The 15,130-nt window shown below is 38.1% G+C and overlaps 3 protein-coding genes across 3 annotated transcripts; 2 read left to right on the top strand and 1 right to left on the bottom strand.

Moving 5' to 3' along the window:
- Positions 1 to 519: 519 nt before the first annotated feature.
- Positions 520 to 2,286, top strand: LOC101296785 (mitoferrin-like). Its single transcript, XM_004302543.1, has 2 exons — positions 520 to 1,473; positions 1,753 to 2,286. The coding sequence occupies exons 1-2, from the start codon at positions 712 to 714 to the stop codon at positions 1,951 to 1,953; spliced, it is 963 nt and encodes a 320-aa protein (XP_004302591.1). The 5' UTR covers positions 520 to 711; the 3' UTR covers positions 1,954 to 2,286.
- A 75-nt stretch (positions 2,287 to 2,361) lies between these two features.
- Positions 2,362 to 4,117, bottom strand: LOC101298525 (uncharacterized protein At5g01610-like). The gene is made up of 3 exons (XM_004302549.1): positions 3,885 to 4,117; positions 3,546 to 3,600; positions 2,362 to 2,849 (listed from the first exon to the last, which is right to left on the bottom strand). The coding sequence occupies exons 1-3, from the start codon at positions 3,969 to 3,971 to the stop codon at positions 2,476 to 2,478; spliced, it is 516 nt and encodes a 171-aa protein (XP_004302597.1). The 5' UTR covers positions 3,972 to 4,117; the 3' UTR covers positions 2,362 to 2,475.
- A 5,840-nt stretch (positions 4,118 to 9,957) lies between these two features.
- On the top strand, positions 9,958 to 11,102 carry LOC101304013 (abscisic acid receptor PYL4-like). Its single transcript, XM_004302569.1, has one exon. It carries the CDS (start codon positions 10,154 to 10,156, stop codon positions 10,808 to 10,810), a length of 657 nt encoding a protein of 218 aa, XP_004302617.1. The 5' UTR covers positions 9,958 to 10,153; the 3' UTR covers positions 10,811 to 11,102.
- The last annotated feature ends 4,028 nt before the right edge of the window (positions 11,103 to 15,130 follow it).

Raw genomic sequence — 15,130 nt, 5'->3', positions numbered from 1 at the left:
TCAGAGATACCGGCCGTGAGATATATATTGTCGATTATTCCGGTTAAAAACCATGTTCATGATAGAGTTGGCACATAAGAATTCGGAAAAAGAATATATCAACATAAATCATATATATATATATATGTGTGCGTGTTTCATCCGAGTACTTTCGTACAGACTTACAGATACGTTTCATTTTTTTTTTTATCGAGATCACACGATTTCGAACCTGAGTATGGAGGTTTCACACCTAGGTTCTTACTAACTCGAACATGTATGGTAGTTAGAGGCGTTTGTCGTGTTTCACTTTAAACAAGGTTTCTATGGTTTGGTGCTCTCTAGCTTATTCAAGTTAGTCCAAATTCATGTGAAAATGGTAAGGAAAGCCAGTTTTAAGTGAAAGATCTTTCTCATTCGATCAGCTTTAAACTCTCACTTCCTATCTTTCTTCGTGATCATGATCATCCTTCGTACATTTCCAAAAAAAAAAAAAATGATCGTCCTTCATATATGTCTAGTTCAGTCTCTTTCTTTCTCACACATCCCACACCACACACACTCTTAAAATCTTCCCATAACAAACCAATCCTCTGCATGGAGACAATCCAATCCCTATTCAACCCTAAAATGATTTCCGGACCTCTAATTATTCATTCTCCTTTTTAAACCTCTCCATCCCTCAATTACTTCTCCACTCTCCACTCTCCACTCTCCACCACCACCACCACAATGTCTACCGATGCCTCCCCAACTTTCCGGACCTTCTCGCACTCCCAACAACCCGAACCTGTTATGTTAACCTCCACTCACGACGGCCTTGAGTTCTGGCAGTACATGATCGCCGGCTCCATTGCCGGTTCCGTCGAGCACATGGCCATGTTCCCCGTCGACACCCTCAAAACCCGCATGCAGATCTTCGGTGGATCCCTCTCCGTCAACCCCGTCGGAGTCCGGCAAGCCCTCGGCTCCATTCTGAAGCTAGAAGGCCCGGCCGGCCTCTATCGCGGCATCGGTGCAATGGGACTCGGCGCCGGCCCGGCCCATGCAGTCTATTTCTCCGTCTACGAGTTATGCAAAGAGTACTTCACACGTGGCAACCCTAACAGCTCGGCTGCGTATGCTTTGTCCGGCGTGTGCGCGACTGTTATGAGCGACGCGGTGATCACGCCGATGGATATGGTGAAGCAGAGGCTGCAGTTGGAGAGCAGTCCGTACAAGGGCGTTGGGGACTGTGTGAGGAGGGTTTTGGTGGAGGAAGGGGTGGGGGCGTTTTACAAGTCGTATAAGACCACGGTGGTGATGAATGCGCCGTTCACGGCGGTTCATTTTGCCACGTATGAGGCGGCAAAGAGGGGGTTGAGTGAGGTGGCGCCGGAGAGTGCGAGTGATGAGAGGTTGGTGGTTCATGCGACGGCTGGTGCGGTGGCCGGGGCTTTGGCTGCGGCTGTGACTACTCCGCTTGATGTTGTCAAAACCCAACTGCAGTGTCAGGTAATAAGATACTTTCGTTTACATAAGACTTAAAAATATTGTGAAATCCGAACATCACATGATTCGAACATGATTCATGATTGATTCATTATTCGCAACTCCTCTAAAGCATGAACATTTTACCATGGTTGACTTGGCGAACAAGTTTACTTCTGTTGGTGTTTCCTAAGGTTTCTCTTTCGTTAGTGAGATTGTTTCAAGTTTGGGGATTTGCTTAGCCTATAGTAAGGTTGAGAGAAATCATCTTGTTTGTTGAATACTAACTCATTTCGAATACAGGGGGTTTGTGGATGTGATAGATTTTCGAGTAGCTCGATAGGAGATGTTATTCGAAGCGTCGTGAATAAAGACGGATACAGAGGGCTTATGAGAGGTTGGATTCCCAGGATGCTCTTCCATGCCCCTGCGGCTGCAATTTGCTGGTCTACTTATGAAGCATCAAAAACGTTCTTTCAACAACTCAATGACAAGGATAAGTAAAATGGTTCGACATTAGGCATGCTCCTGATTTAGTCCAGCTCTTGTTCATGCAGATGTTGAAAAGTAGTCAGATGATATATACTGCATATTGATGGGTATGCTCAAAACTCAAGCGTATATGATCAATCGATCAATGGGGCAATGATCATTAATTTCCCTACTTCCAAGTTCTAATCGATCGATTAGACCACAAAAGAACTAGCATTTGGTTCTTTGGTGAAAAACAAGTACATATACTCTGGTGCAATCATGTACTCGTATGGAATCAGAAAACATTCTATAGTCTATACTGCCGCCTGTACAAAATACAATTCATTTTCAACTTTCGACTTCAAGAGAGATCACCTGTTTACGATACTTTTTGGTAATCCATACAAACATAAAATTATTAACTATAACCATTCAACATCCAGAAAATAACACATGATCACTCATTCAACAAGTTTTCATGGAGGAGAAGCAAGCTGCAGCTCTGAAAACTAGTACAATTACAGAACAGCAACTGATGCGCATATTACCTTTTCAAAACTTGTCTACAGTAATTCCATCTCTAGAAACCTCATAAGCCTCCCTACTCCTGCTTCTGCTCATCCCAGCCTGGAAATTGAGCTTTGATCCCCCAGAGGAGATAGAGGTCACTTTTACCCATAGCAAGGTCACCTTTGTCTTGATCCCCTGAATGTCTTCTAGCCTTCCTTTCTTCAGGTATCCAGTGACAGTAGTGAAAAACCGCAACACAGATGAATCCCTGTAGCCGACTTCACAGACTGATGGTATGTAGACGGTTAGTTTTCCTGTCTCTTGATTGAATTCATAGTTGGTAGCATCCCGAGGAAAGATTCCTACTGCGAGGTCATACTCCTTAAGAAGCTCAGGCAATGGCTTTTGCATGCTTCCTGTTAAGATAACACTTGTTGGTTAAATTCTGGCAATTATGAAACTGAAAAAGACCAAAACAATGCTAATCAATTCTTTACGGAATAACAGTTATCAGAGAATATAGCAGGATCGTTATAAAGCACTCATGTCTGAAAGAGTATCAACAATTTTTAACACTTATTTAAAGATTATTTTATTTAGAAGATGAATAATGAATAACATAAATATAGTCCTCCCTGAAAGCATGAATACAACTCATATTACTCCCTGCGATTAAACTACTTACATTTTTGTTATTTCCAGAATCCCCATTTTTAGAGTCCCTTTCCTTCACAGGATATTTTCCAAACAAAAAATTAAACCTAGTTAAAGCTGAAACAAACAGGCCATCATGCTGCATAGAGCAATCTAAAGCATAATCTGCAAAACTTCAACAACATTGTCATACATGGCTCTGTAAATCCCTTACTTGACTACATTCGCCTCAAACACACGTTTACATGGTCTAAAACCCAAACCTATCCCCTAATGCAATTTCCTAACTTCCAAACATTTATGCCAACACGAGAATGACAGGAATAGCAGGATTATCATGACGCGAAGCAATAAAAAGAACAAACTTTCCATAAAACAAAAGTTAGCATATATGAATTCTGTCCAATATGAACAATCAAAGAAACTACAGCAGCAACCGGATACAGCGAAAAACTAACCTTTCACTTTATTGACCAACCAACTCGCTCCTCCTGAGATACTGGATTGCAATGACTAATTACACAAACAATGTCAGTGTAAAAATTGGTTCAAAAACAACAAATTATTAAACAAAAACTGATACAAAAACCCAAAAAAATGAGATAAATGCATATCAATCATATTAAAACATATAACAGGCCAATCAATCATCCTAAAAATTCAACTAAACAATAATTAGACGCATGATTAATCTTAAAGCGGGTAAAGAATTCAAATTTCTAAACCGAAACAAAACAACTCAGGGTCGCAATCAAAGAAGCTGAATATGAATTGAATTGAGAGAGAAGCTGGCTCACGTTGATGTCATCGCCGACGGAGGAGATCTCCTTGGTGGCCTTCTGGCTGAACCAGTAGGACCCGGCCTTGTTCAGAATCTGATCCATTCAATTCCAATCCTTCTCTTCTCGCCGACGGCGATGTATTTACGGCGGGAGGGATCGATCAGATGGTTGAGATTGAGAGAGCGAGAGAGAAATTCTTTATTTTCTGGGGGAATTTGATCTCTCTGGATTTGGTTGGGTACGATTTTGATTTTGGGGAAAAAAAATAGTGTTGCTGACTTGGACCGTTGTGCCATGGTGGAAGCTTCTACAACGATTCCGGTCCACACGTTCCAAGTTTCCCACAGTCAGGCTCGCACGACACTTCGTTTCTTTATCATCGATCACACGACTCGTCGTTCAAGAACATTTCGGATAAGTGAGACCACAATTTTTTTTTTTCTGATGGAGTGAGATCACAATTCCGATCTCTTGTTCTAAAACTATAGGGTTAATAATAGATGTGTCATCCGAACTGTAAGGATTAGCATGGATTCATGCTGCGTTTGTAGATGTTTGGTTTAGTTTTAAAGACTTACTCTGTATAAGTTTACATAGATTAAAAAGATTTCAAATAACGTGATGTCACTAATAAGCTAATCTTGTTTAGATTGACATTCCTCGTGTTAAATTCTCTTCAATTTTATTTGCATTTGATAATTTGATAGTACACCTAGCCACTCAAATACACAAACCCAGACTAAGTGACTAACTGATCACCTTAAAAAAACACCTCGGAAGTGTCGAATTAATTAATGGTTAGGTTTTATACTCATTTGTCCGACGACATCCCTAATTAATCATCGAGATGGTGCCAGTCATCGCACCCCAGCTTGCTCCAGCCATGAAAGAGTTGAACACAAACAACTCTACGCTTATATCTCGATGCATGGGCCAATGCTAGTTCCATATATAATTAGCTGATGTCTAACGTTAGTATGCCACTGCATGTCGAGAATGGCTATATTAAGCTAGCCCCGTTGATAAACAACCATGCAAAATCACTTTTAGTGGGCACTAACCAAAAGTACATTATCTCTGTAGACGGGGGATATAAATTCGATCATTTGGCCCAGAGTACTCACCTCTTCGATCTAAGATGACAAAACTGTGTGAAGTTGGTGGTCAAGAGCATGTATATGACCCCAAGTACCTCTGCAAAAGAGGGAGATCTGGAAAAGAATTTACATGCATGATTTCTGTTGGTTCTTCTTCGTTGATCAAAGTTTCAAAGAGAATGAACAGCTATCAAATATATAGATGGTTGTTGTTTCCTTCTCTGCACAGAGACATACATATCTAACTGCTGCTATTTATAGATCGATGTATATTGTTTCTTTGAAATTGGATTTGCATAAACTAGAACTCTGCAGTACATGAGAACAATCGAACAATCATAAACTAGCTAGAACTAAACAACCGATTGACCCTTCCCGGCCTTTAGAGGTCGAGCAATTATATATGATCAATATTTCATCCATCTGCTAGCAGCTTCTGCATTCATCTCTTTTGTTCGTTAATTACCCCCTTATATATTCTTTATGTTTATGAGTACGTTTGTTTTCTCTTGTATTCTAGAGTTTGAAATAGATAGATATGTCAGTACTTGGTTGTTTTTCCTTCTCCTAACTGCTTGATAACCCTGCTTGTTCTGGGAAATGAACACACCAGAACAGAAGGCACATGAGATCGATCAGGAAACCATAGATAGTTCGTTAGTAACCAAGTGACCCCTAGCCTTTCCCTCCTTCTAAAGGTCGCTCCTACTCAACTACACATATTGACATATATAATTCATCGAAACCAAACAAGCTCACTCTAGCTGGATCGATGAAGAACAACCAGTACGTACTTGTTTACTAATAATGCTCACACTACGTAGTGTTCACTGTTTAATACCACATGGCTACGAGTATACGATGATGCAACAACCTAATTAATCATATATAAATCCGCATGCAGTTCCTTAATAATTAGCTAGATAAATATATCATATATATACAGCTGTTTTCATATGAATCTAGTCACTATCTACGATTCATATTGATTCACATACAACGTATACTTGATCGATCAGATGGAGTTTGGTGTTTCTGTGCAAGCATGCATTCGAAAGATACGTCATTACAGTTCGAACTACAGCTTAGCTAAGCTTAGGCCACCGCCTCATGATATTTTCGATTCTTCTCCATGAAGTAGTCTCTCTGCATTCTTCCACACCTTCGATTCAGATCCCAGTCGCCAGTACGTACGTGTGAGCTGATCGATCGAGCAGTATAGTAGTACTATTATTACGTTTCATAATTTTTATAGTTTGGTACGATTTCGAGCGAAGCAGTGGCGGAGCTACGTTACGGTCCCGGAGGGTCTGGACCCAGTTGGGTTTTTTAATTACTTAATTACCTTTAATTTGGTAGTTTAGTTATAGCAAATTTACGTACCTTTAATTTTGTTAATGAACCCCCCTTATATTATAGCCAAATCTGATTTCGTTCAAATATTAATATTTATCAGTTCAAACTTAAACATTTGATAGGTTTAATTTTGTGTCATCTAATCATAATATCATATTTATTACATTTATTTTCCATTTAACTAGTATTCTTAATGAGATTTACTGCATTTATCTTCTTTTTAAGATAAATTTAAGAAAAAAGAATATTTGTTCTTGAGCTTTTTACTTAGACCCCCTCAACATTGAAATCCTGGCTCCGCCGCTTGGAGCGAAGTCCCAGCAAATTTTCCAGACATTATACATATATATGCAGGGCGGTACCTCACTTACACTTCGCCAACTTTCTCTACACGATTATTAAGACACTGTACCAACCTGTAATATATTGCATTATTTGGCATATGATACATCTATGTTGAAAGGTACTACTTGAGCAACTTGAACGAATCCCAGTGCTTGTATCAGAAAGATACTAATACATATATATTGAGTTAATCGTACGTTCGTACGTACAACTTTGGGATTAGTTTTATCTATGAAGTTTAGTTCTTTCCATCATTACAGCATTTCTTTGATTATTACGTCTCTTACAACTTGCGAGATTGGGGTTAAGCATATTTTTGGATCCACAACATGCACTTGTCTATCTCCTTTCCTCTAAAAGTTAATAACATCTAGCTAGCATATCGATCACAATCTTGAAAAGTTTAGCATCTGATTCATGGAGAACCTCATCTTTTGAACTCCTCGATCAAACGCATGTAATTGTTCGACAAGTGTGTTTTTCTTTTAGAGAAAACGACAAATAAGCTCGACTGAATCATAAAAGCTAGATGTGTTACGCCGTTACATGAAAGTAAGAGATAATTTAAAATAAAACGACAAGAAGAGAAATCATTTTATATTGATACACTAAATGAATAAAACTAACAAGCGACAAAACAATAACTTGGAAAGTGACTTTTCATATAATTTTCATAACCGATCGTCTAACCCGCATGTTCATCGATCTTTATGTTAATCACACTCTAGAAACTGGCTTGAAACTACATTGATCGATAACAACTTGTAATTTCTTAGAATGATGGGTTTATATGATAAATACAACTTGGGCAGAATATAATTCTCTGTTTAATATACCCAACAAATTAAACAGAGAAACAAAGCTTAATCATATAGCAAGTAGCTACAATTTGCCATCTAAAATAGGTAATGAGTTTAACATGAAGGATGGATAGAGCTATGCACCATATATTATACTTGCTTACACTTGATTAAAATTGTCAAGTGGAATGAATGAAGCAGCCGGTGTAATGTTCTACTTGAGCAATTTCTTTGCAGAGAATCCATCGATCTAGAAGAATAGAAGGCAAAAAGTTTGAATAATGAAAGCATTTGGTACTTAAAAAGAAAACCAAGTGGGATGAGAAAATGAAAGATATACATATCCAATTGTTCATACATGTCTAGCTACCATGTTTATAAGCTAAAGTTGGTCCAAGTCACGTTAAAGTAACATAAGGTCCTCAGAAATAAAGGCATGGAAGAGTAAACGCTTGGCTAAATATGAATATAATTCTTTTCTTTTTTTTTAGAGCAAATATGAATATAATTCAGAAACTGCATATTATATAAAACCGAAAGGAATGATTTTTTAGAAAGAATTAGAATTTGGTCCAAGTTTCCCTTGTTCAAATTTGTCTTTGCATTCAAAATATGCTGGGTATGTGACTGTGTATATGCTTATCCTATCCCCGATAGCTTACGCCCTTCCCCAACTTGATCATCCATTTGGCAGTTGGAAATTGCCTTATATTTAGGGTTTTTGGAAGCAGTCTTATACAACTTTTACCAACCTGTTACGATGACCAGGAACCCCCTCATGTATTTTTTGTTCAACATTCAAATCTTTTACCAAGAACGTTGATTATCTCTATATCACAACGTTTGAGTATTTACGCACTTTAAAATTTAAAATAGAGAATGAAATTTACACACCCTTAATTATAATTTACGCATCCGAGTGATCTGATCCACTTTCTAATACGGAAATGAAAACAAATATTCATGATTATTTCTCTTCAAATTATGCATGTAATGAATAGTTTTGACGATTACCTAGTTAAAAATGAGTCAGCATTATGTGGATTGTAATCGACGGTGTCCAAACTTCACTTCCTTTCGAAAATCAGGGTTAGCAAGTTCCTATCCAAATTAAGGACCACCGGGCTTAGTGATTAAAATCATGTTTGGAGATTGGGAGTTGGGACCAATTAGTTTTATACAATTGATACAAATTGCATTTAGCCAACAACTCGTGGTCCTGCCGATGGGAAATGGACGATGGACCCGGCATCATGTCGATATAGAGACCGAGACCAAGACGACGATGTACATTTCAACCGTGTGAAATATGAAGAATGCTAAGGTGCAAATCTTGGGTCCTCATGCGTTCCATTGGCCTACAAAAACGTACGAGGTAAGAAACACTAGTGGTACCTATCTAATAATTAATAATTAACCGGTATCGATCATATGGTTAAGTTATTGTTTACTAAACTATATCGGATTGATTAGAGTCATATATATACTCATATTGTTGATTTTTGATTAGCATAACAATAAGACATTACATACATGATATGCGCTGATCAAAATAGTTAAACAATTGTATATATAAACGACATAAAATTACGAGTATATTCAATAATCAGACTGTTTACAAATTTAAGTGTTTTATGCGTTTTTAGGGTTTGTCGTTGCAAAATGTTGAGCTTGCACGGTTCCTACCCAAAGTAAGTGTCACCGGCTACTAATGAACTAAAAGTAAGGTTTGGACCACGTGCTTAGTTTTATGAAATTGATACGAATCGTAATGAAGTAACTTGTGGTTCGATCGACCGCTGAACATGCAATGGACTCGGCATTTCATATAGAAACAGAGACAAGTACATTTCATCAGCGTGAAATTTGTAAATTGCTAGGTGCAAATCTTGGTTCCTCACACGTCTAATTGCTCAACAAAACATATGAGGTTAGGAATCTCTAGAGTGGAACCTATCGTACATCATGTGGTCAAGTTAGTGTTTTATAAAATAATTACAATAGATTTGAGTTATTTTGGTGATTTTACATTGACATTGCAATGAGTTAACTCATACATGTATCTATTGACAAAAACATAAGAAACAGTTAAACTAATGACGAGAATATAAATTTTTGTAAAATGTGTAATTCAACTACGTAATTTTAGGTAGATTCATTAATCAGTTCCATACAATTATATTATAACAAGTTTAGAATGCTCAATAAAGAATAAATAATCTCTAAATCAAAGATTGTACTTCTTCACACTCCATCTAGAGTAAATTAAGTGCTTAATTACCGCAACAATCCCATTCAATATTTCAATCTGATCAATATTCTAAGTTGAGAACGATATATAATTCAAAAACAAAAACAAAAAATGATCGAAATGATAATTTAATTAAATGCTTTTCTTATCAAGAGGGTCAACTTGTTAAAAAGCAAACCCCAATATTTAAAACTAGGGCAGAAGGGTTATTATGATAACTTCATCACCACCAACTTGCTGCTTGTTTTTTCCTCCTTTTTTGCTGATCAAGGACCAACTTGCCTTCTATTTTATCATCCCACATGAACTCTCCCAAGATTTAATATTCACATTTCCTCCCCTTTGAAATATACAACCACCCCATCTTCTCTCTTCTTCAAACAATCCCCAAAGCTCTGCTAGCTTCAAGAAACTAAGCTCAGAGATCATCCTCTAATGCCTCCCAACCCACCCAAGTCTTCTGTATTGTGTCACCGCCTCAACACCGCCCCCAACACCTCGTCTAACAACCAGAAGAACAACATGATGATCAAGAAGCAGCAGCAGCAGCGCGCCCCGATCCCAGAAGCGGTGGCGCGTTACCACACGCATGGAGTCGGCCCTAACAAGTGCTGCTCCGCCGTGACGCAGGAGATCGCTGCTCCCGTCTCCACAGTCTGGTCCGTCGTCCGCCGCTTCGATAATCCCCAAGCCTACAAGCACTTCGTGAAAAGCTGCCACGTTATCGTCGGCGACGGCGACGTTGGTACCCTCCGCGAGGTTCAGGTCATCTCGGGGCTTCCAGCCAACAACAGCACTGAGAGGCTGGACGTGCTGGACGACGAGAGCCATGTCATCAGCTTCAGCATGGTCGGCGGCGACCACAGGCTGTCAAACTACAAGTCCGTGACGACGCTTCACCCGTCACCTTCGGGTAACGGAGGCACGGTGGTTGTGGAGTCTTACGTGGTGGACGTGCCGCCGGGGAACACTAAGGAAGACACGTGTAACTTCGTGGACACCATCGTCCGGTGCAACCTGCAGTCGCTGGCTCAGATCGCAGAGAATCTAGCGAGACGTAACAACAAGTCGTCTTCGGCGTGCCCCAAGTAATAATATGTTTATTTATTTTTAATTATTATGATCGGAGTATTATTATGGTGATGGTTATTAGTAAGATAACATCTTAAATTAGGTAGCAAGAGTAATTAGCTTGTGGTGGTGTTCTGGGTTTTATGTAGTCTATTAGGTTTCGTCGTCGAACATCAATGTCTGCGAGAGTTGTCTGACTCCGAGTCCGAGTCCGGTCTGTGTTTGCCGTTGGAGGGTACGGCGTCGTTTTGTATCCGATGAAACAGTCACAGCTGCAAGTTTTATGATGTAATATATATCTAGTAGTGCCTTATTATTTTTTATTCCATCTTCCTTGTCTTAATTTCTGTCGATTTTTCTGAATGGTTTTCTGGGTGGTAGTAATGGCATGCAAAAAACGCCAAGGATATAGAGGAATCCGATATTTAGGATTTGTTTTATTAGATTCTGATGATCGAACACGTAACATACGTACACAGCAGAATCGAAGCTAGCAAAAGGTATTGGGTTATTTGCTTTAAATAGTGATGGTAGCTAGACGTGAAGTAGTACTATCGAGGGATTCGAGGCTGATCTATCATCAACACCATGACTGCATGGAGGGTCAGGTTCAGACATTACTAATTGTATGAGAGTAAGCGAAAGCTCTGGTGTTTGATGATAGAATAAAGTAATTAGTTCCAACTTGAGCAAGTTGATTAACGCATCTAATCAGGTAGATAATGTGGATTAACGCACATCTTAGATACTAAACCTTCGTTTTACCTCAGATAATACACACGATCCTATGCAATTGGTGACATAGATAGAAGTATACATAAGTTGCATTAGTATGAATGGATCAGCTTTGAACTTGTGTGTGTTTTGCGTTTCTGAAAAAACGCTATGGTGGGTTAGTTTAGGGTTTAGGCACTTGGTAAAAAATACTGTCTTGCTAGCAATCTGTGAATCTGATATCGAAGATACAGCTAATTAGGAAATGTGGACGGATTAATTACACTTTTTTTTTTTTTTTTTATCAAGATCACACGGTTTCTTAAAAGCCATTTAACTTAACTAATTAGACACAGTTAGTATGTATTGAACTTGTGGATGGACGGATTTCCCTGTAAAGCGGCAAAAAAAAACGCGTGGTTATGTTTAATATAGAAATTAGAGGAATAATTAAGAGCTAATGGTTGTATAGTGTACACTGTATTATCACATGCATGTTAGCTTAATTAGCTAATTGTCTGTTTGTCCTATCCGGCCAATTCCAATCCAATCTTGAAAGGGGGAGCTTGTTGGAGTCAGGCAAATACAGCTAATTAGTTAATTAAGGCAGCACACAGTAACTTCTCAATTAAACATTTTGCTTACCCAGTGCTCAAGTAAATTATGTTGTTTATGTAGAAAAAGTGAAAAGCCAGCGTCATTATTAGAGAGAGATTTATCTGGTTGTACATTGTTTATTTTCCCCAATTGTTAATATTACCGAGTAGGTAATGACATCATAGGAAGAAAATGAACAAACTAGCAAATGAACAAAAACAAAGAACGAAAATGACTTGTTGTATGTAGGTTCGCATTTGCTGAAATTCTATCTTCCCTTCTTTGCTTTCAAATTTCAGTTTCAGAATACAGCGTAACTCTCAAGTTTAGAATTTTGGAACTATATATATGAAGCTCTTTAGATTTCAAATCTTTTGTTTTTTACAACCAAATACCCGAAACGGATCGAAAGAAACAAAACTAATTACAAAAAAACCACAACCAAACTCAAAATAGCCTTACGAACTTTAACCATGATGCAAATCTACGAGGAGAAGAAAAGCGTAGTGACGACCGTCACTCGATCACAAGAAAATACTTCAATTCGATTTTAATATTTTGAATCTCAAGAATTGAAGTATGAAAACGTGAGGGGAATCAATATCGGACAGCAGAGGACAGCTAATGGCAACTAGCTAAGCCTACGTTATTGTTATTTTTTTTTTCCATAACATCCATCCATCAAGTAGCTGGCTAGCTGTTGAGAAAAAAACAGGGAGAGATCGAAAAGAGACATTTCTTAGCAAAAAAGAAAGAAAAGAAAATTGATCTAGGCTGCAACTTGCTCGTTGTTGTTGTCTAGTTTCTAGATGCCCCCGATGGAGAGGTTTCAAATTTTGAATATGGGGTCTTGAAGGACCAGAATCGTTAAGTTGTTGTTGCTATTAGTTTGCTGCTGCAAGTTGCGAAGCAAGTTGAGGAAGCAGGAAGAAGAAGAAGGCCTATAATATAATCGATCACGTACTGCTGCTTGTGTTAGCTAAGTCTTGTCTGCTCCAACTTTATAATCATTATCATCTTCCTCACGCATGACCCATTCCTCCTCCTCCATATCTTTCTCTCTTCATCAACTCTGCTGACTGCAACAATGCATGGGTGAGATCGATGCGAAAGGGTCTGGTTTACATGGATTTGACCAATACACCTTTATAGCTATCCCTGACTGGTGAGAGCTAGCTTGGCTAAACTGGGCAAATTGCTATTACGAGCTTGATAAGATTGATCGGTGAAGCAATCAACGTGCGCCCATGCGTATATGTCAGGCTTTCAATGAGATGGGGTGGCCTTGAGGGCACCTAGTAGCTACCGCGCGCTGTTTATGCATCAATGCATTGCTCATTTGCCCTAGCTAGCTAGTTTGTTTCTTCCAAGCTCTAACTATTGGACTTAGATCGCTTGCTAGCTAGGGTTGAAGTAATGATTAGATGACAATCATCACATATAGTTGCATGGTGACTGAAACAGTTGATATAGTTAGGTGTATTGTTTGAGGATACATCATTGATTTAATGTACAGTACCTCGATCAAGGTTTTATAATATATAGGGTTGTCAAAGTTATTCGATATATCTTGTCCAATTAAAGACCCTAATGCTTAATTGATTGATCCCTAACCTTTGGACTAAACTTTAGTTTTAAATACTAAAAGGAAGTACTTTTGTTTTGTTTTCGATGTGTTTTAGGCTTTTAGCTGGGTAAGGTTGTTTTGGCTTGGTCCCATGCCTTTGATGCATGTCCATCATGTTTGCTGCCCCTCCATATTTCAAATTTTGTACGGGGTTAACTAACTATTTAAGGCCACCGACGTTTATAATATCAAATAAAAAAACTCTTTTAAAGCTTCATAAGTAACTTTATCATTTCAATACAAAAATAAATTACAAAAATATTCAAAGTTAGTTATAGCATTAGCAACAAAATTAACTTCCTCAAAACATATTTAAAAGTAATGAAATCAAAACTAGTAGCTAATGAACGCCCCTCTACAGCTTTAGTTCACGAAATCAATTTAATCACTCGATTCAGTTAAGTATAAACCCTAATACCAAAATTTCGTCACAAGATCAGTTTTGTAAACAAAACAAAAGAAGTCCATTTCTACTTCCCCTCATGTTAGATTTACTCGATTCAGACATGACATATAATAGTGAAAGTGATGGTCATATGACGGAGATTAGTGAGGATGAACGCATGAGGCCTAAAGGTACTTGTCGAGTTTCCTTTACGACAACGAATTCATTTGGGATGTGGAGATGCCAACCAACCAATCAAATTATCTAAGACAATCACTTGTTATATATATTCTGGCAGCTTGACATGTTTTGACCTTACATGCTTGTGAGTGTTGCGAAAACAAACTTTCAGTCGACATCTCTATCTTAGAAGTTTTAAGGATGATAATGCCATAAATTTATGAGGTTTAGGTAGCTAGATTCATCGGATTTACGCTAAGCATGCTCTGCAAAAATTGACATTGTAATCAACATTGTTTTATATTCTAAACTCTCCTAAATATTTTATCATATCCTAAACTCTCATAAACATAATATTATAACTCTCTCAAAGATCTCAAATTAAACTACCCTTTTGATTCTTCAAAGTCACCGTACATTTTTACAGTCACTCGAATGAGCAGCAAACATTCTGAGCGATTTGATTACTGGGAATCATATCATCGAATTGATTTCTTTCGAAATTTTAGCATGCAAGTTCTTAAAATTAGCAAATGGTCGATACTAGATTTTGACATGCAAGCCATATAATTTTAAAGCTAGCAACTGATGAATCTGAAACTCTGAAAGTATTAAATACAGATAGAAATTATTTAACCGCTAACATCGACATTATATTGCTGATAAATGGAGTAATGGACATATGTTAGTTAACGGTCACACCAACACTTTTGTAGAAGTATATATCGTTGCTTAGTCTAGACACCTTGCTGCAAATACAATTCAAACTAGGCAAAGGATTTCAAACTACCATGGCCATATATTGCTTTCAGCAAACTACCACGAACTGCAAACCCAA

Source organism: Fragaria vesca, linkage group LG6 (genome assembly GCF_000184155.1).
Source record: "Fragaria vesca subsp. vesca linkage group LG6, FraVesHawaii_1.0, whole genome shotgun sequence".
In the NCBI taxonomy this organism is placed as follows: domain Eukaryota; kingdom Viridiplantae; phylum Streptophyta; class Magnoliopsida; order Rosales; family Rosaceae; genus Fragaria; species Fragaria vesca.
The sequence above is the reverse complement of the archived record's forward strand: the minus strand, read 5'-3'. Positions and strand labels throughout refer to the sequence as shown.

Excerpts from the sequence above, each read along its gene's own strand:
- LOC101296785 (XM_004302543.1), top strand. The coding sequence starts at position 712 with ATGTCTACCGATGCCTCCCCAACTTTCCGGACCTTCTCGCACTCCCAA. Across the intron at positions 1,474-1,752 it reads AAACCCAACTGCAGTGTCAG|GGGGTTTGTGGATGTGATAG; the intron begins GTAATAAGATAC and ends TTTCGAATACAG.
- LOC101298525 (XM_004302549.1), bottom strand. The coding sequence starts at position 3,971 with ATGGATCAGATTCTGAACAAGGCCGGGTCCTACTGGTTCAGCCAGAAG. Across the intron at positions 3,601-3,884 it reads CCGTCGGCGATGACATCAAC|TCATTGCAATCCAGTATCTC; the intron begins GTGAGCCAGCTT and ends TTGTGTAATTAG. Across the intron at positions 2,850-3,545 it reads GTTGGTCAATAAAGTGAAAG|GAAGCATGCAAAAGCCATTG; the intron begins GTTAGTTTTTCG and ends TTATCTTAACAG.
- LOC101304013 (XM_004302569.1), top strand. The coding sequence starts at position 10,154 with ATGCCTCCCAACCCACCCAAGTCTTCTGTATTGTGTCACCGCCTCAAC.